At 48.9% G+C, this 20,869-nt stretch overlaps 1 protein-coding gene and 1 non-coding gene across 26 annotated transcripts in view; one reads left to right on the top strand and one right to left on the bottom strand.

Moving 5' to 3' along the window:
* LOC744093 (NUT family member 2A) overlaps positions 1–20,132 on the top strand; it is a 77,743-nt gene extending 57,611 nt beyond the window's left edge. Inside the window, 7 exon segments of the mRNA XM_063781928.1 lie at positions 3–140; positions 2,185–2,884; positions 4,842–4,970; positions 5,939–6,078; positions 6,521–6,903; positions 7,389–7,505; positions 7,839–20,132. Coding sequence (XP_063637998.1) covers positions 3–140; positions 2,185–2,884; positions 4,842–4,970; positions 5,939–6,078; positions 6,521–6,903; positions 7,389–7,505; positions 7,839–8,624 — 2,393 coding nt within the window. The 3' untranslated portion in view covers positions 8,625–20,132.
* The window catches only part of LOC112204612 (uncharacterized), a 229,242-nt gene that overhangs the window by 106,827 nt on the left and 101,546 nt on the right, over positions 1–20,869 (bottom strand). For 9 of the 25 annotated variants that reach the window (XR_010146945.1, XR_010146947.1, XR_010146948.1 and 6 more), the window contains one exon: positions 20,033–20,130. The exons of 10 other annotated variants lie outside the window; for them this stretch is intronic. This is a non-coding gene — a transcript (uncharacterized LOC112204612). Of the gene's footprint in view, positions 1–2,183; positions 12,803–15,100; positions 19,775–20,032; positions 20,131–20,869 lie in introns of those variants that run through there. 6 more of the 25 variants (XR_010146952.1, XR_010146971.1, XR_010146943.1 and 3 more) reach the window with 5 other exon arrangements.

Genomic DNA, 20,869 nt, shown 5'->3' with positions numbered 1-20,869 from the left:
AACTTCCCTGTGTCAGTTGGACTCAGGAGCGTCTGGTGAGCCAGGTCACTCTCTGGGTCTTACCCTTGGCTTTTCTCATTGCGGAAACTGCCAGACAGCGGTGGTCAGTGCCCAGCCTGAGGGGATGGCTTCCAATGGAGGTAAGCCTGTAGGGATAGGGGCATTATCTGAGTCTGCCATGCCTCAACTCCTTAGGAATTCAAATTTGACAATGCCCCGGGGACAGTTGATAGGGCTGATGTTGAGGAGGGAGGGAAGACTGGATGTCCCCAAGGACATCACACGTGGGGATGGCCATGGCACCCTGAGTCTGTGTTTAGGGAGGACGGCCCCTTAGAGGTGGAACAAGATGCCTGGGGGAATACACCGTGTAGGAGAAAGGACAGAGTGGATGGATTGATCCTTTCTAGAAGGAGACAGGTCACGTCATTGTGTGTTTGTAGGGAGTGGTGGGATCATGTTGTGCTGGTGGCCCCGGGAGGATGATAGGCAAGCCTGAACCCTGTGCCATATCTTCAGGCACCTGGAAGGTGCCCTTCCATAGTGTTCAGAGAGATTTGGACTGGAGTTTTCTAGATCTTAGGGAGGAGTGGGGAGAAGTGGTCTCAGCCAGAAAACTGTTGGGTGGGTTGGCTGTGACAGAGCATGTAGTGACAGCCCCTGGGTGGGCGAGGCTGGGGGCTACCGTAACTGCCACAGCCCAGAGCCCCTCAGCTCTCTCCCTAGAGATGGCTTCTCCATCAGTTCAGGTAGCTGTTGGCTTTAACAGGGGTGGGGCAGATGAGGAAGTTCAGGCAACACAGGGCCTGGGTTTCCTGAGTTGTTCTGAATTGTTTGCCCTTCTGTGGAAGCTCAGGTCTTCAGACCCACTTCCTCTTGTCTGCTAGCTCATGGCCTGTCCTCTGCACTTTGTGTTACTGTGGAGATGAAGAATTTGCTCCTATTCCATTTATACTACCTCATGAACGGGGGGCAGGTGTGGATTCTTGCTGGTTCTCAGTGGAAGGTTCTGGAAAGGCTGGTTTCCTTTTCAGTAGAGGAAGGAGAGTAGCGCACGAATAGGAAGATGGTTCTCTTATTATTATTATTCAAGTTAGGATATGTGTCCTGAATGATGAGGTGCATGTGCTGTATCCCTTATTCCCCTTGACTAGAGACTGCATGAGGTCCTATTGAACAGGGATGAGTTCCAGACAACTTTGCCTCACCCGGCCCATGGCCCAAGAACCCCTGGTTTTTGGTTGGTCACTATGTTCAGTTATTGGGAGCTCAAAGGAGAAGGGCCAGGGATGGGCTCCTTGTCCCACTACCTATTGTAACATGACCAGCAGCTGTGAAAATCCCTAGACACCTCCCCTGATAGCCCTGCTGCTCGACATTTGCTGGCTGTGTTCTAATCGTGTGTGGCTTTTGCTGGCTATGCAGTGACACTGTCTCAGGGGACTCCACCACTGCCTCTCAGACCTGCTCCCTGGGAACAGAGCTTCCTGAGTGGCAGCCGGGACCATCGAGTACTGCGGAAAGGGTGGCCTGAATCTGACCCCTATTTAGCACTTGCTGTGGGTGGTGCCAGGACAATCACTTGCATGCTGGGCATGACGAGTTATGGATTATCTTCAGGGTTCCTAGGGCGCTGGCTTGGGAAAGATTTCCATCCAGTGGTTTTGTTTTGTTATGTCTGAGCTGGGAAAGAAAGGGGTTTACAAGAGCGTCAGGAAAAGGAAGATTGAAGAGGAGATGGGGCCATAATATTCGGAAGCTTCTGGCTTCCTGTCGGCCTTCTGAGTGCCGAGCACTGCCCTGGGGTAGGCCCCTCACCTGTTGCTGAGCACGCTGAGGACCACCAAGCCGCTGAGAGACTCATCCCTGACCCATGGCTTGGGAGATGCCTGTGAGGCTGACAGGGTCTGCCAGGGACACCCGAGGGAGACCCTCGGGCAGCGAAGGCTTGGCTGTTACTTCTTGGGAGACAGGGGTCAGGGAGTCTTGGTGACCGGGGCCAGGCTCTCTAGTGGAGCGACTCTCCGTGGAGGAACAGAGCATCCGATGCACACTCAGGGACATTTGCAAGCTGCAGTTTCCCTGTCATACGCCCTTAGCTGTTGGGACTCCCCTCTGATTCCCCAGTGACTAGTGTGGACCTGGAGACCCCAGCTCATTCACCTCTTTCCTTTGTCTCCACAGCATACCCAGTGCTGGGACCGGGCGTGACCGTGAACCCTGGCACCTCCCTGTCTGTGTTCACGGCTCTGCCCTTCACCACACCCGCTCCCGGCCCAGCACACAGGCCGCTCCTTGTGACTGCAGGGGTTCCTCCAGGCGGCCCTCTGGTGCTGTCTACCTTCCCCAGCACACCTCTGGTGACAGAACAGGATGGCTGCGGCCCGAGTGGGGCCGGGGCTTCCAACGTCTTTGTCCAGATGAGGACAGAGGTGGGGCCTGTGAAGGCCGCTCAGGCGCAGACCTTGGTCCTAACTCAGGCCCCCCTCGTCTGGCAGGCTCCGGGCGCCCTCTGCGGAGGTGTTGTGTGTCCACCTCCCCTACTCCTGGCAGCTGCTCCTGTGGTGCCTGTTATGGCTGCCCAGGTGGTTGGGGGCACCCAGGCCTGTGAGGGAGGCTGGTCCCAGGGCCTTCCTCTTCCACCACCACCACCACCGGCTGCCCAGTTGCCCCCCATTGTGTCCCAAGGGAATGCTGGGCCATGGCCACAAGGGGCTCATGGAGAGGGCAGCCTGGCTTCCTCCCAGGCCAAGGCCCCGCCAGATGACTCCTGTAACCCCAGGAGTGTCTATGAGAACTTCCGACTCTGGCAGCACTACAAGCCCCTGGCCCGGAGGCACCTTCCCCAGAGTCCTGACACCGAAGCGCTTTCGTGCTTCCTCATGTGAGTGTCCTCGGGGCATTGGAGCTGGTCCTGCAGCTCACACGTAAAGAGGCTGCTGGATGGACGGGAGGTCACGCTGTTCAGGGGAGCTTGCAGGGCGGTTGTGAGGGTGATGGGCTGCACTATGGGAAGGTACATTTTCAACAATATTAATCTGGCTGCGGCTCAGGACAGACTGTCAGGGGCCTCATCTCAACTGCCCGTCACTGTCCCGTGAGTGCAGCCAATCCTTACTTTCAATAATTTTCACAACAATGTTTACAGAAGACCCAGGTCAGAGGGGGTTCCTGGTGTGACGTGAGCTACGGTTTGGGTTTAGGTCTTTGAGTACACACCCCAGTGCCTCCCCTTTAACCCAGTATTGATGGCCAGGAGCACCTCACATGGGGCCGGGGGGAGGAGCTGCAGGGCCCAGCAGGAACCTGGCACATGCCCGCAGTTCCGCTGAGGTCCAGTTAGCACAGCGGTGGTGGAGCCTGCACAGGGGGATGGTCTTGGGCCCTGCACTGGGGCCGATGCCGGGCAGGTATTTGCATCTTCACCCTCAATCCCTCCTAGAAAAAGGGACAATGATGCTTCATTCAGAGGATGGTGAAGAGATAACCTGAGCTCACATATGACATGCATAGCACAGTGCCTGGCACATGCTATGACACATTACATGACAGCAGTTATGATTACTGTCCCCATTACTATCATTATCAAGACTAGGCCATCTAGGAGAGCACTCCCCAAAGCCACGGGCTCCAGTGATAGCTCTGAGTGCACCATGAGTCCAGCAGCCCAGGGCCATGGACTGTGGTGACTGTGAGGCAGCAACGTCAGCATCTGGGAGAGTTTGTGGTTTCATTCCCAGTCCCTGCCTCTCTCCACCCTGCGGTGCCTCTGTGACCCTGTGTTTCCCGCTGATGAGCAAACGGGAGCCTGAGCACATCCACCGTGCAACACACTGGCCGTTCCCCTAGGGAAGTCCCCTGCCTGGGGTGTAGGTGGAAGGTGGCCCCATTTTCATTCCCAAAAATCTCGCTGTTCCCGCACCCTGGAACTGGTTGCATTCCTCCTTGGAGCGGAGTCCCGGTGCACTGGGGACCCTGATTCTTGGGGTGGAGCTGCCCCAGGCTCACAGGCCTTTGCCATGGCTCCTGTGGGAATGTGTGATCTGGACCTGCTGCTTGCAGTGGCGTGGACACCGCTCTGCTTTGGTTCTGGACGTGTGCTCCTGCTCCTCATGCTCCAGGGCCCTGAGGCTACGTCCCCAGGGGCTGCCTTGCTCCAGAGTCCCCAGGAAGCCGGTTAAATGCTCAGTCTTGGGGCCCTGGAACCTGCACTTTAACCCTCACCCCCAGGTCATTCTGTGTGCACGCTGTCTCAGTCAGCTCAGGCTCTGCCATAACGAATGCCGTAGACTGGGTGCTTTATCAAGACACATTCATGTCTCCCAGTTCCAGAGGCCAGAAGTCCCAGATCAAGGTGACAGCAGATGGGGTGTCTGGTCAGGGCCCTCCTCCTGGCTGGAGAGAGCTGTCTCTGGCTATGTCTCCTCGTGGCTGAGAGCAAGAGCCCTGGCGTCTCCTTCTGCCCTTATCAGGGCTTGGATTCCATGACTGGGACCCACGCTCATGACCTGCTTTAACCCTGATTGCCTCCAAATACTGACACACTGGTGCTGAGGGCTTCAGCACAGGAATGTTGGAGACACACATGTTCCACCCATAGTACTGAGTCCACTTCTCAACACTGAGGACTCGAGGGGCAGTCGGAGAGGCCACTTGGTAGCTTGTGTTGATGTTTGATCTTGGGGGTGTGTCCTGGGGCCTGAGAAGCCCACATGGGGGAGAACAGGACAGGGTCAGATGGCAGGACAGGTGTGGGGAGGACAGGGGCCAGGTGTTGGGAGCAGGTGGGCTTGGGATGAAGGGTGGGCTTATAGACTGAGACTGACTGCACTGGTTTACAGCCCAGTTCTCCGATCCCTGGCCCGGCGGAAGCCCACCATGACCCTGGAGGAGGGACTGTGGCGGGCCATGAGGGAATGGCAGCACACGAGCAACTCTGACCGGATGATCTTCTACGAGATGGCGGAAAAGTGAGTCTGGGGTCCTGGGAGCAGGGCCCGCGTGGCAGGGTGAGAGTGAATGACAGAGGCCCGGTGGCCGTGGTGGCTTCTCAACGTGGAGTATGAGGAGGGTGTGGAGAAACCCAGGACACTCTGGGCCCCTGGCTCCCTCAGGAAGCTGCTCCTGCCACCTAGAGTGTTCTGGGGTCTCTGTCCTGGCCTATTGGGAAGCATCCCCTGCCTGGCCTGGGGCCATCCCTGCCTTGACACTGGAGGTCATGGCAGGAGCAGCCAGCATCACAGCCCAAAGTGGGTCACCTCCAGCTGTGGGGATGGGGAGAAGGGGCGCTAGTGACTATGGACAAGAGTAGGGTGCAGGCTCCTCACAGCAGTGGCCAGAAGTCGGTTTTCTCCCATCCCAGCCTGGCCAGGGAGTTGGGTTGGGGAGATCTGCACCTGGGACACCATGGGACCCATCTCTGGCCTGACTGCCTTTGCTCCTGGGCAGTCCCCTCCATGAAGGCAGACAGATAGCAGCCTCAGGGGAAAGGGACCCTGTCCTCTGAGCTCAGCTTTTGCTTCCTCCTGACCAGGGGTCTCCCAGGCCTCGTGCCCCTGGGTTATCTTTCAGGGGCCCACAGTCCTAGCCTCAGGACTCCTGCATCTGGGCATCATCCCTGATGCCTTCTGCCATAAATCCCACCCCTGGCCAGCTGAAACCTGGAGGAGGGGTCCCCCGAGACCCTCCTGGACCTCGTGGCCCTGAGTTGAGTCAGGAAGCCCCGTTGATGCCATGGGCTCTGCAGGGGCCGGGTGAGGGAGGGTGAGCCCAGAACTCTGGGAGCAGCTTTCTCCTGGGACTAGGGGATGGGACACAGTGAGGGCCTGGACAGCCCACCCGAGGCACTCCCTCCTATCCCTGCCCTCGGCCGCTGCCTGGTCCTGGGGGGAGGGGGCCTGGACCCTCTCAGCACAGCCTGGGCCTCCTTCACCGCCAGGTTCCTGGAGTTTGAGGCTGAGGAGGAGATGCAGATTCAGAAATCGCAATGGATGAAGGGGCCCCAGTGCCTGCCTCCTCCAGCCACACCGAGGCTTGAACCTCGAGGACCCCCGGCCCCTGAGGTGGTCAAGCAACCAGGTATGGCTTCCCACATTCCCACAGGAGCCGTGGCAAAGGCCAAAGGGGCCAAGGGAGGCCACTGTCCCCACACCCCATGCTTCCCTTCGAGAGGGGGATTTGCTCCCTCCAACAGGACAGTTTCCAGGAGCATATGTTCGGTACTGACCTGGTCAAGTTTCCTAGCTACTCTCTCCCCTCGCCTGTCCAAAACTCCACATATGCTCTGCCCAGGAAGCAGGGATGAGCGGGGAGAGTACACGGCATATTGGTGGCTCCAAACTTCCTCCCAAGCGATGCTGTCTCAGATGTGCCCCTCCTGCCTCCTCCGGGGGCGCTGTGGTTCAGGTGGTCCTGACCCAGCTGGGACCCACTTCACATCCCCAAGCCCTGCCCTCCCCTGTGTGGTGCAAGCAGGAGGAGCGGCCCTCACCACGCCCGTCCTCCTCCCTCTCTGCCTCAGTGTACCTTCCCAGCAAGGCCGGCCCCAAGGCCCCGACTGCCTGCCTGCCACCACCCAGGCCCCAGAGGCCAGAGACCAAGGCCCGCCTGCCACCACCCCGGCCCCACCGGCGAGCAGAGACCAAGGCCCGCCTGCCACCACCCAGGCCCCAGAGACCAGCAGAGACCAAGGTCCCTGAGGAGATCCCCCCAGAAGTGGTGCAGGAGTATGTGGACATCATGGAGGAGCTGCTGGGGCCTTCCCTCGGGGCCACGGGGGAGCCCGAGAAACAACGGGAAGAGGGCGAAGTGAAGCAGCCACAGGAAGAGGACTGGACGCCCCCAGACCCGGGCCTCCTGAGCTACATTGACAAGCTGTGTTCCCAGAAAGACTTCGTCACCAAGGTGGGCTGGCCTGGAGTGCTGGGGTCTGCTGGATTCCAGGGGGTGGCACTCCCAGGTCCTTGGAATTAAGCTCTGTTCCTTAGCTACTCAGCAGTGTGTGTATTTCCATGGATTTGAGTGTCTGTGTATGTGATTGTGTGTGTCTGTGTGTTGCTGTGTGTTTGTGTCTGTGGTTTGTTACTGTGTGTCTTTGTGTGTCTGTGTGGGTGTGAGTGTGGAGTGTGTACGTTACCTGTGTCTGTGTCTTTTCCTGTGTCATATGTGGGTCTGTTTGTGTGTCTGTGCGTGGTTTGTGTGTCTCTGTCTGTGTGTGTGTAGCTACCAGGTCTGTGGTCTGTGTCTGTAGCTGGTGGTCACCATGATATGAGACAGCCCCAGGAGGGTGGGGACGGGGCGCTCGCTGCTTTCTGCATCTCCTCCAGGTGTCCTTGGCTCTAGGTTACTCCCTGCCCAGGAAGCTCACGCCTTCTTCCTTCTGTTTCCAGGTGGAGGCCGTCATTCATCCCCGATTCCTGGAAGAATTGCTTTCCCCAGATCCACAGATGGATTTCTTGGCCCTAAGCCAGGACCTGGAGCAGGAGGAAGGACTCACCCTTGCCCAGGTACCCCAGGGGCAGGAGGGACCTGGCACACAAGGCCCACCTGATTGTCTAATCCCCCCCGCTGGGGATGCTCGGCTTCTTGGGGAGCCACTCTGGAGTGGGAAGATGCAGGTTCAGAGGGAGTAGGATGGACAGGAGCCAGGGAGGGGAGTCAGCATGCAAGCTGTGGTGAGGCCCAACGGGAGGCCCGGCAGAGCCACACCCTCTCTCTTTGACATAAAGCCCAGCTGCCTCAGGCTTCCCTACCTGCCGCCTAAGTGCCCTGGTCTCCACCACCCTGGGCCCTGCTCACACCTGGGACAGTGCCAGTAAGTGCCCCCTTTCCTCCCGCAGCTAGTGGAGAAGCGCCTCCTACCCTTGAAGGAGAAACAGCATGCGAGGGCAGCCCCTAGTCATGGCACGGCCCGGTTGGACTCAAGTTCTTCTAAGTTTGCAGCTGGCCAAGGAGCAGAGAGAGACGTCCCTGACCCCCAACAAGGGGTTGGCATGGAAACCTGCCCACTCCAGACGACTGCCCGGGACTCTCAGGGACGAGGCAGAGCACACACTGGCATGGCCAGGTCCAAAGACTCTGTTGTGCTTTTGGGATGTCAGGATTCCCCTGGGCTGAGGGCTGCCCGGCCAACCTCTCCTCCCCAGGACCACAGACCCACCTGCCCTGGCGTGGGTACCAAGGATGCCTTGGATCTCCCTGGAGGGTCTCCTGTCAGGGAGTCACATGGGCTGGCTCAGGGGTCAAGTGAGGAGGAGGAACTCCCCAGCCTGGCCTTCCTCTTGGGTTCCCAGCACAAGCTTCTGCCCTGGTGGCTACCCCAGAGCCCTGTCCCTGCCTCGGGCCTTCTCAGCCCAGAAAAGTGGGGACCCCAGGGAACTCATCAGTCCCCATCTGCTGAGAGAAGAGGCCTCAACCTAGCACCTTCTCCTGCCAACACGGCCAAGAAGCGACCTCTCTTTGGAAGCCTGTCCCCTGCTGAAAAGACACCCCACCCAGGGCCTGGGCTCAGCGTCTCTGGGGAGCAATCCCTGACTTGGGGGCTCGGTGGCCCCTCACAGTCTCAAAAGAGAAAGGGTGACCCCTTGGTCTCCAGGAAGGAGAAGAAGCAGCATTGTAGCCAGTAGGGGCTTCTGAGCAGGCTCTCTGGGGCCGATCCCCAAGGATGGGGCTCTGGCATCCGATGCCCCAAAGCGGTCAAAAGCTTCTTCTCCCCCAGTGCTGATCTTGCTGGGCCTTAGCTTTGGAGGGGAGGGGAGGGAGGGGAGGGAGAGGGTGGCTGAATGGGGAGGGCAGGAAGGGAGGGTCTGGGGGGAAGGGGCTGGGGAGTGGGGGTGGGAAGCAGTGCGTTGGGGGCCTCGTGTGTAAGTGTGAATAAATGTAGTTGTCTTGGAAAATGCTCTTGGGGCTGCTGCCTCTGTCCTCGGTGCTGTGCTGCTCCGTGGAGGGTGTCTGTGAGGGAGGGCAGAGGAACTGGCAGATGCCAGGCTCTGGGAACCCACAGGGGCCGGCCCCACTCTTTCCTCCTGACGTAGGGAGCCCCTTCAGATGCTCCAGGGACTGACAGATGCTGAGGAAGCCCTGATCCCTCCCACCACCCACTCACAAGGCCCTGCCTGCTTTAGGGAGGCTTCTTGAGGCCCCCCATCGTTATCAGCATCCCTGGAAAATCCTGGGATTGGAGAGAGCTGGCTGGCTCTTGTTCTGCTCGGTGGGAGCTGAGGAGAAGGCAGCCGCCTGCAACATGGACATGGGGAGAGGAGGCTGCTCCTGCTTAACCCTCATCAGGAAGAGCGCGGGCACTGGGCTGAGGGGAGACGTTGAGGTGACCATCCACACAGGTGTGTTTGGGATACGATGATGGGTGGGGAGCAGGGGAAGTCCTTCTGCCTGTTTCTGGGCAGGAGAGAGTCTTGTCCAACTAGCTAAAGCAGATGCTCCTTGCTGTGGCCACAGGGACTGGCCTCGGGGCCCTCAAGGTCCTGCATGGAGCCCCCCACAGCTATGATTCCCTTCCCATATGATGACTGAACTCATGTGGAATTGATGTAGACACAGATTTACATTGGTTTCTAAAACAGTTCCCTCCCAACACACCATCACCAATGGGAACAAGCATGTCCAGTCCATCAGGCGCAGGGTGGGTGTTTCTGCTGGTTCCAGGGCCCGGAGGAGCTGGGGCCCAGGCCAAGAGGGGCCGAGGGTCAGCCGCCCTTCTGCCAGGCACAGACCCCAAGGGCAGAGCAGGGGCTGCCTGGGATGTGGCATTGGCTGTCTGGGAAGTGCCCTGGGAGTTGGGGGCTAGGTGTTCGCCAAAGGGAGACTTCCAGAGTCTATGAGTGAGATGAGGACTGCATCAGGAGAGGGACCGAGGCTGGGGAGGACGCTCTGCTCTTTCCCAGGTTGTCCTGTCCTCCCAATCTCTGCTGAACTGCCCTCACTCCATGGGCCAACTTCTGCCCCCCTTACCCCTAACCCACCTCTTAGAATCTCAGATCCCAGCATGGACAGGACCCGGCACCCACCCTGGTTCCCTCCTGGCCAACACCTTCTTCTCCACGGTCTGAGTTCTGATTCCTCCCCCAGGGCGCTTATTGGCTCAGGACCCCTGTGACCGCCAGGGCACTGGTCCCAGCACTGCCTGCGTGCAGAGCTGTGGTCACGGCGCTGGGGGCTGGCCCAGCAGCAGAGGCTGGTGGGGCAAAGCTGTCTGGTACACGGTGGCCTGGCCCCTCGGCCAAGTGACAAAGGGAGCCATGTTTGGGTCCTCTCTGGCCCCATCTGCCCACAGAACACAGCAGTCAGCCTGACAGATGCCCCTCTGCCCCGTCCCTTCTGCTCAATGTGGGCAGTGTCGGAGGCCTGCTGTCTTCTGTGGCCTTTGGGAAGGAGAGTTTATCTTGGCAGGGCTTCCCCAGCTCAGTGCACATCAGGCCCTTGGGGAAAATGTGGGGAGCGAAGAGTCACTGGTGGGTGATGTGGACAGCTCCCGTGACTCCTCTACATTCAGGGCCATCCTCAGGAGATAAGGTAGCACTGCCCCTTTGCAGGGTTTAGGAATGTTAAGTGAGCCATGTTTGAAGGGAACATGGTCCATACTCTGGCGTGTGTGGGTGCCCAGCCAACTTCCTCACCTAAGGGTGAAAGTGACACCTTGGGGCTCCTGCTGGTTACCCCACTGGCCGTTGTCTATCCCACTGTCCCTGTCCTTGTCTTGGCTGAGCCATTCCTAGGAAGCAGAACTTGTGCTTCCTCCACCTCTGTGTCCCACCTGAGCCCTACAATCTGCCCCTAAATGGGCACAGTGGGGCTGACTGGGGGGCTCTGGTAGACTGAACATACATCCCCCGCCCAGTTCCTGTGCTGAAGCCCTAACCCCCAACGTGATGGTATTTGGAAATGGGGCCTTTGGGAGTTATTCAGGGTTAGAAGAGACCATAAGGGTGGGGCCCTAATGATGGGATTAGGGCCCTGGTAAGAAGCAGAGACCCCAGAGCTCTCTCTCTCCCTGACACGAGGACACAGTGAGAAGGCGGCCATCTGCAAGCCAGAGAGAGAGCCCTCACCAGAACCTTGCCCACTGGGATGCTAACCTCGGACTTCCAGCCTCCAGACTGTGACAAATACATTTCTTTTTTTAATATGTGCCACCACCCCCAAGTCTATGGCACTTTGTCCTAGCAGCCCTATGTGACTAGGACAAAGTCCATAATCTCAAGAACTTCCTTCATGACTGGTATCTGGAAACCGTGCATCAGAGCCACGGGAAAGAAAGGCTCGGCCCTTTACAACTGTCAGCACACCTCCACCCCAAGTGCAGTGTATCACACATGAACCAGGAGAGCCTGGGACGCAGTGAGTTGTGCTTCAGTTAATGTAGAGATCTTCACTGAACCGCACATAACCATTGAAGTAACCTGCTGTTTACAGTGTCTATCATGCTCTGCCAAGAGAGTTATTTTACAGTGACAAAACTTCTCTTCTGGTGCCCTGACACATCCTAGGACTTTGATGTTGGTAATTCTTTCCCCCCAGCAAATGTTGGTTCTAAATCCACAGAACTACTTGAGAAACTAGAAGCAAAATTGTAGTAGGTTTAAATTATCAATACTCTTTTTTAATTTTTTTTTTTTTGAGACAGAGTCTCTCGCTCTGTCACCCAGGCTGGAGTGCAGTGGCACGATCTCGGCTCACTGCAAGCTCCACCTCCCGGATTCACGCCATTTTCCTGCCTCAGCCTCCCGAGTAGCTGGGACTACAGGCGCCCACCACCACGCCCGGCTAATTTTTTGTATTTTTTAGTAGAGACGGGGTTTCACCATGTTAGCCATGATGGTCTCGATCTCCTGACCTCTTGATCCGCCCGCCTCGGCCTCCCAAAGTGCTGGGATTACAGGCGTGAGCCGCCGCACCCGGCCTATCAATATTCTTTATATGTTTTGCTATTCCCATTTAAAAGAGGGAAACTGTAGCTATACACTTTCTAGTCATGTTCTTTGGTGATTTTCCTGCACAAACCAACACTGTTGTTCAGAAATATAATTTCCCCTAGAATTACCCTCCATCCAAAACATATTGTTATTCTATCACAGAGATAAATAATGGCTTTCCAAATCCTGGTTAAAAAAACCAAACACTCTCTTCTTCTCTGTATTTTTCCAGAATAGGCATAGATGATGGCAATTGTGTTTTACCATCTTTTTTTTTTTTTTTCTGAGATGTTAGTTTTCTAGGATATGGAAATCTTAGGATTCATAAAAAATGAAACAACTTTTTGAAATGTTAGTTTTCCAAAATTGGACAATCTTTTTGAGCCATTCTATTTTTAGGACTATTGGTTAGCTGACTTTAGAGCCTTTAATGTTTCCTTATTATTTCAAACAATAGAGAACTTTCTTCCCCCCCATGTTTTGAGACAGGGTCTGGCTCTGTCACGCAGGAGGCTGTCTGTAGTGCAGCGGCACAGTCTCAGCTCACTGCAACCTCCGCCTCTTGGGCTCAAGTGATCCTTCCCCCTCAGCCTCCTGAGTAGCTGGGACTGTAGGTGCAGGCCACCACATCTGGCTAATTTTAAACAATAGAGAACTTTCAAAACAAAAGTTCTTTATTAATTCTTCAAGAAATCTGTTTTTTACTTAGTCGATTAATGTCCATTTCATGTTGCCTCAATAGCCCATGTATGAATCACTCTTCTTGCAGATTTTGTTCAGTTTTGTTGTATGTAGACCCATCTTTCTTTGAGTTGGTTTCTTTGAGTTGATTTGTCTGTATTATATATCAGTCAGTATTAAAACCCAAACAATACCTAAGCCAAAAAAGCAATGTAGGCACCTGTGAACTCACACACTTGGTTGCAATTGCTTCAGTAAAAAGGACAGTTTACACTCAAATTGAAGCAACCATTATGTTTCCACAAACAACATTCCTTATTATCCCACCTCACCTTTTCATTCTTCCTATGCTGTCTAATCTGATTTGGTACAAGAGATAAGGCAGGTACTGCTAAATGATAACTTAGATGCAGGGGCCATCATGAAAATATTCATCCCATATCTTACATTAAGCAAACTACTAGCAACTGTTTGTTGAAAAGTATAAATGAATAAATGAAAATAGGACAGATAGGCAGTGTGGGAAGCTAAAATATGGAAGTGTTATTGCTTTGCTTTATGTGGTATAATGATCTGATTTTATCTTCCCAGCTCTCCCAGGAAGTATGCAGAATAATATTTATTTCATATTGTGGGTGTGGCAATCAAGACAGAGAGGCTAGATGCTTTACCTAAAGTCATCCAACAAATATTTGGTAGAACCAGTGCTAGAATGCAATAAATGGAAACAGAGTTTATTTTGGTGTTTCTTTTCCTGATACTTGCCCTATTCCTGACAAATGAATAATGGCTTCAGAAGGTGTCACTTGTTACTAGGGCTAAAAGGATAAATTTTACCTGTAATACCATAGCACTTACTATTAGTTAACGACCCAGTATTTATTCTCTTTTTTTCTTTGGAATGTGTAAATATTTGCCTCCCAGGAAGCTCACTTTATCCTCTCCTCAGGAAAAAATCCTGATTTGGTCTGAACCAATCTTGGTAACTATCTTTCTTGCCAGTTTTGTTTTAGGAATGGGCACACAACTCAGTTCTAGCCAATGAGATATGAGGAGCAGTCTACTGGGGAGTTTCTGGGAAAGTTTGTTTTTCTTGTCCTAATAAACAAACAAATAATAGGGTCACTGGATTGGAGATCCTATTGAGTCAAAGGAATATTGAATTTGACACAGTAAAATAGTCTGGAAGGAAAGGAAATGATATTCAGTAAATGAAATGCTGAAAATTGATATTATGAAGGTGGCGCAGTAGTTGTTATTGATTAAATGAAACAGTTGAGATTAAGAAAGTTTAGCCAGGACAAGTTATATAGCACAAATCATTTCAGGTAAGGAAGTTAAAAAAAAAACCCTGAGAGGCTAGGAAGTCCTGGCTCCAAACGTCTGCTCCTGCTGGACTTGAGCCCCACTAGCTTCTCATCTTCCACTAATCTATGCACCCCTCCTTTCCCACTCCTCAAAAGCCGAGCTCACTCAACAACTTTAATTTTATTCAAATTTATTTACACAGACATTTTGTTTTTAGTAGATGTTATTAGTGATTAGGAAAAATGAAAGAGATTGACATCTTTCAATTGACAGAGATGCCAATAATTTTAAGTATAATTTTTTAAACACTTTGTTCTTAAAATGAGAAAGAAATGCAAGGAAGGGACCACTACCCTGGGCATTAGCATGTCCGAATATGATAACTAAACCTGCTGCAATTATCTTGCAACCAGGGAGGAGCTAGCTTGAAAATAAAGCCAACACAGATGAAAAGCAGAAAGTGGAAAGAACCTAAGTCACTGATGATGCTATTGAGCTGATGAATTAAACCTGGAGTGTATGTTCCATGGGCTTCTGTAAGGAATTAAAATATTTTTACTGTTTAAACCAGTGTTTCATTGTTTTCTGCAGAAATCCTAATTGGCATAAAGAAACTACTGACCGACTAACCCCACTGCAACCTCACCTGACCCCTTAGGATGTCCTTTCATGGTTTTCTTGATTTTGTTGAAGTTATGTATTGAGAATAATGGAAAATCACAGAAGATGATTTTCTGATCCCAACTCCTTAGCTATGACCTTGTGTCTCTAGCTCATGATCATGGTTTATGAAGCATGGGAAGGACTGGGAAAAGTAGAAAGTAGGTAGGGAAGATGAGATGTCTGATGATGGAGGTTATTGGGGTCAGGACAGGTGGGTAGGCAAGGTGAAGTGTGTAAGCTAAGCAGGAAATGCAAATGAAAATCAGAGAGAAGGTACCCCTTCAGAACAGATTCTTAGAAAGCCATTATTAGGAACATATGGGCCACATCTTTGAGAAGAGTTGTGGAATTCACATTACAGTAATGGCATCACTTAGATTCATGCTCTTCTCTCAGGGAGAGAAATCAATATTTATAGGATATGAAAGGGTCTTCATCATGTGTCTCAGTCTGTTTTTATTGCTATAAACAAATACCTGAAGCTGGGTAATATATAAGGAAAAGAGGTTTATTTGGCTCACACAATTCTGCAGGCTGTACAAGAAGCATGGCGCCAGCATCTGCTTCTGTTGAGGGCCTCAGGAAGCCTCCATCGTGGTGGAAGGCAAAGGGGAACCCGTGTGTCACATGATCAGGGAGGAAGAGAGCAAGAGAGGGGAGGAAGGTATCAGATTCTTTTTAACAATAAGATCTCACGGGAAGTAGGAGTGAGAACTTAATCCCATGAAGACAGCACCAAGCCATTCATGAGGGATCTGCCCCCGTAACCAAAACACCTCCCAGTGCGCCCCACCTCCAACATTGGGGATCAAATGTCAGCATGAGATTTGGAGGAGACAAACATTCAAACTTTATCATTGTGCTTGTTTTCTTCAGAAATAGACCAAATTGATATGTTTCATGATGACATTATGATCTAAAAATGAGAGTTTATTTCAGTTTGTCCTGTATACACCCAAGAGGTCCAGGATATTATTCTGTCTGTCTACCACAAGTCCTGCAAACTAGAAGATGGCCTTAACAGTCAATCTAGGGTGGTTCTGCCCAATGACCTTTTGTCTTTCCTCAGTGTCTTCCAAAGCACATAATAATATTCTATCATGAATTATATGAAAGCTGTTTACATGGATTAAACAGTAAATCTGACAAACAGGCTGCTTTTTCATGACTCTAGATATATTTCTTCTTACACATTTTAGACATTTGAGAAAAAAGTCAAATTTCTTAATACTTTATGTTCAATTGAGTTTGAAGCCACAAAGAGGAAGGAAATAATAAGGATTTGAGCAAAAATAAATGAAATAGAGAATAGAAAAACAATAGAATCAATGAAACAAAAAATTAGTTCTTTGAAGAGATCAACAAAGTTAACAAAGCTTTAACTAGATTAAGGAAAAAGAATACTCAACTACTAAAATCAGAAATGAAAGACACTACTACTGATTTATAGGAATAAAAAGGATTGTAAGAGAATTCGTATAACAGCTATATGTCAACAAATTGGATAACCTAGATGAAATAGACAAATTCCTAGAAACATACAAACCAACAAAGTTGACTCAAGAAGAAAGAATAAATCTGAATAGATCTATAAAAAGTAATGATATTCAATTTTGGTTGAATCAGCAACCAAAACTCTCCTAACAAAGAAAAGCCCAGGAACTGATGACTTCGCTGGTGAATTCTACCAAACGTTTAGAAACGAATTAACACTAATCCTTCTCGAACTCCTCCAAAAAATTGAGAAACAGAACCCTTTCTGAGTCATTCTATGCAGCCAACATTACCCTGATACCAAAGCTAGACAGACAATACAAGAAAACTATAGCCAAATGTCCCCTATGAATGCATTATAGATACAAAAATCCCCAACAAAATACTAGGAAATTAAATTCAGCAGCCCTTAAAAGAATTTTACACTATGACCAACTGAGATTTATCCCAGAAATTTAAGAGTGGTTTAACGTATGAAAATCAGTCGATGTAATACACCAAGTAATAGAATGAAGGAGTGAAAAACTCATGATCATCTCAATTGATATAGAAGAACATTTGAGAAAATCCATTCCTCCTTTATGATAGAACTGTTCAACAAACCAGGAATAGAAAGGAACTGTCTCAACATGATAAAGACCATGTATTAAAAACTCACGACTAACATCATTCTCAATGGCGAAAAATTTCAAGCTTTTCCACTAAAATCAGAAGCCATGGATGCCTGTGTTTGCCACTTCTATTCAACATAGTATTGGCAGTTCTAGCCAGACCCATCAGGCAAGAAAAAGAAATAAAATAAATCCAAATTAGAAAGGAAGAAGTAAAACTATCTCTATTTGCAAGTGATATAAGCGTAGAAAGCCCTAAAGAATACCAAAAATAGCCTCTTAAAGCTAATAAACAAATTTAGCAAGGCTTCAGAATACAAAATCAACACACAAAAATCAGTCGTGTTTCTACACACTAGCAGTAAAAAATCTGAAAAGGAAATTAAGAATTTTTTATTTACAGTAGTACCCAAAAGAATAAAATATTTAGAAATCAATTTAACCAGGAAGGCAGAAGACTTGTACACTGAAAACTACAAAGCATTCTGGAAAGAAATTAAAGTAGACTTAAATAAATGGAAAGAGATCCTGTGTTCATAAGTTGGAAGATTTAATATTGTTAAAATGACAACGCTACTCAAAATGATATGTAGAGTCAATGTAATCACGCTATTAAAATCCCAACAGCGCTTTTGGCAGAAATGGAAAAACCTATTCTAAAATTCATATAAAATTTCAAGGAACCCAAAATAGCCAAAATAATCTGAAGAGGAACAAAGTTGTAGGACTCACATTTTCTGATATTAAAATTTACTACATCGCTACAGTAATTGAAATAGCATGGACTTGGCACAGAGATAGACAACATAGACCAATGGAATAGAATCGAGAGGCCAGAACTAACACTCACATCTATGGGTAATTAATTTTCAGCAAGGGTTCCAGGATCACTCAATGGGGAAAAGGACAATCTCTTCAACAAATGGTGTTGGGGAAACTAGATACCCACAAGCAAAAGAATGAAGTTGGACCTATACTTTTACACAATGTACAAAAATTAACTCAAAATGGATCGAAGACCAAAATTTAATGCTATAAAACACTTAAATATTAAATGCTATAAAACTCTTAGAGGAAAACATACTGAAAAATCTTCATGACCTTGGGTTTGACAATGGTTTCTTAAATATAACATCAAAAGTACAAGTGATGAAACAACTGATAAATTGGACTTCATCAAAATTGTGTATCAAGTGACACTATAAAGAGAGTGAAAAGATAACACAAAAAATTGGAGAAAATGTTTGCAAATCATATATCTGACAAAAAACTAATATACTCAGGCATTTCTTTATGGCAATGCAAGAATGGCCTAATAAAATACCCAAAAGAATTGAACGCATAAAGAATCCTACAACTCAACAAATAAAAGATAAATAACTCAATTTTTTAATGGACAAAAGACTTAGACACTTCTCTAAAAAAAAGACATGTAAATGGTCATTAGCAACTCAAAAGATGCTAAAACCACAATGAGATACCACTTTGTACCTACTAGAATGGCTATAATTAGAAGAAAAAATAACTAGTGTTGTTGAACATGTGGAGAAATTGGAAACCTAGTATACTGCTGGTGGGAATGTAAATGGTTTAACTGCTGAGGAAGATAGTTTGGCAATTCCTCAAAACGTAAAACAGAATTATCAAGCAGTAATTCTACTCTTAAGTATATACCGGATATAGTTTGACTGTTTGTTCCTATGCAAATCTCATGTTGAAATGTAATTAATCTCCGGTGTTAGAGTTGGGGCCTGGTGGGAGGTGATTGGATCATGGGAGTGGTTTCTCATGAGTGGCTTCACCATCTCTAGCTGTCATCAAGATTGTGAGTTCTCACAAGATTTGATTGTTTAAAAGTGCGCAGCACCTCCCCACTTCCTCTCTTGCTCTGGCTTTTGCCATGTGACATGCCTGCACCCACTTTGCCTTCCATCATGATTGGAAGCTTCCTGAAGCCTCCCTGGAAGCAGATGCTGCTATGCTTCCTGTACAGACTGCAGAAATGTGAGCCAACTAAACCCTTTTTTCTTTGGCACTTACCCAGTGTCAGGTATTTCTTTATATCAATGCAAGAATGGCCTAATACAATACCCAAAAGAATTGAAGACAACAACTTAAACAGTGACTTGTACACTAATGTTCATAGCAGCATTATTCACAATAGACAAAAGGTAGAAACAACCAAAATGTCTATCAAAAGATAAACGGATAGGCCAGGCACGATGGCTCACGCCTGTAATCCCAGTACTTTGTGAGGCCAAGGTGGGCGGATCACCTGAATTCAGGAGTTCGAGACTAGCTTGGCCAACATGGTAAAACCCTGTCTTTAAAAAACAAACAAACAAAAAGATAAATGGATAAACAAGATGCAGTATATACATACAATTATTATTCAGCCATAGAAAAGAAGAATGGAATACTGATACATGCTATAAGATAGATGAACCTTGAAAACATTATGCTAAGTGAAATAAGCTAGACACAAAAGGATAGTGTATGATACCATTATGTGAAATATTTACAATAGGCAAATTCATAGAGACAGGAGGTAGATTAGAGGTTACCAGAGGTTACCAGGGGCTGGAAGGAGAGGAAAATGGGAGTTTTTGCTGAATAAGCACAGTTTCTATTTGGGGTGATGAAAGGGCTTTGGTAATAGATGGTGGTAACGGTTGCACAACATTGTAAATATAATTAATACCACCAAATTGTACAGTTAAAAATGATTAAAATGGCAAATTGCATATGTCTTTCTCTGTTTGTGTTGCTATAAAGGAATACCCAAGGCTGGGTAATTTATAAAGAAAAGAGGTGTATTTAGCTTATGATTCTGCAGATTGTACAAGAAGCATGGCACTGGCATCCACATCTGGTGAGGGCCTCAGGCTGCTTCCGCTCATGTCAGAAAGGGAAGGCAAGCCAATGTGTGTGGAGATCACATGGTTAGAGAGCAAACAAGAAAGAGGGGGGTAGTGCTAGGCTCTTTTAACAACTAGCTCTTGGCCAGGTGAGGTGGCTCATGCTTGTAATCTCAACACCTTGGGAGGCTGAGGTGGGAGGATCTCTTCAGCCCAAGAGTTCAAGACCAGCCTAAAAAAAAAAAAAATCCCATAAAACCTAGCTCTCACAGGAACTAAGAGACCAAAAACTCACTCACCTGCAACCCAGGGAGAACATTAATCTATTCATGAGGGATCTGCCCCATGAGCCAAATACCTTCCATTAGGCCCCACCTCCAACACTGGGTATCCAATTGCAACATCAGATTTGGAGGGTCAAATACGTGGGCTACATACCCTTGTCTCTAGAAAAAATATATAAAATTTAGATGGGTGCAGTGACACATACCTGTAGTCTCAGCTACTTTGGAGGCTGAGGCAGGAGGATCATTTCAGCCCAAAATTTCGAGGCTACAGTGAGCTATAATCAGGCCACTGTACAACAGCCTGCAAGACAGAATGAGACCCTACCTTTAAAAAAATAAAAATAAAAATAAATTACTTACTTTTAAAAAGACCTTGTATTGCATGTTGGTAAACATAAGTACATTTGTTGGGACTATGAAATAATTCACCCACAGGATCAATGTTACAAATTGTTATTTGCATCTCAATTTAGTTTGTTCAACCCAGAATTCACATTTGCCATAAAACTGTAGTCAATGATTCAATTAAACTACTGATAACCAAAGGGGAAAGCAACATATTGAATCAGAAATAGTTATATCAACTGGTGTCACCAAAGAAAAGCAGGTTTCACTAGTGTTGAGAAAATAGAAAGTTTTCTATTGATTATGGAGAAATTTCAGTTCAGTTTCTAGAAGGTTAAATGCCCCAATTTCTTTTTTTTAAATGACTGTGTTAAACTAAATAATGGCCTCCATTATTTCCATATGCAAATCCTCAGAACCTATCACTGTTACGTTATATGGCAAAAGGGAATTTGCAAATGTGATTAAGTTAAGGATCTTGAAATTGGGAGATTATCCTGGGTTATCTGATGTCCCCAATGTACTCACAAGGATCTTTATAAAAAAGGAAATGTGAGACAAAGGGAGAAAAGGTGATGTGACGAAGTAGAGGTCAGAGTGATGTGGGGGCTAGATCCAAGGAATGTGGGCAGCCTCTAGAAGCTGAGACAGACAGGGAAATGGATTCTCCTCCTAGAGCCTCCAGAAGGAAAGCA

Source organism: Pan troglodytes, chromosome 8 (genome assembly GCF_028858775.2).
Source record: "Pan troglodytes isolate AG18354 chromosome 8, NHGRI_mPanTro3-v2.0_pri, whole genome shotgun sequence".
Classification (NCBI taxonomy): domain Eukaryota; kingdom Metazoa; phylum Chordata; class Mammalia; order Primates; family Hominidae; genus Pan; species Pan troglodytes.
Note: the sequence above shows the minus strand (reverse complement) of the source record. Positions and strands in the feature narration are given on the sequence as shown.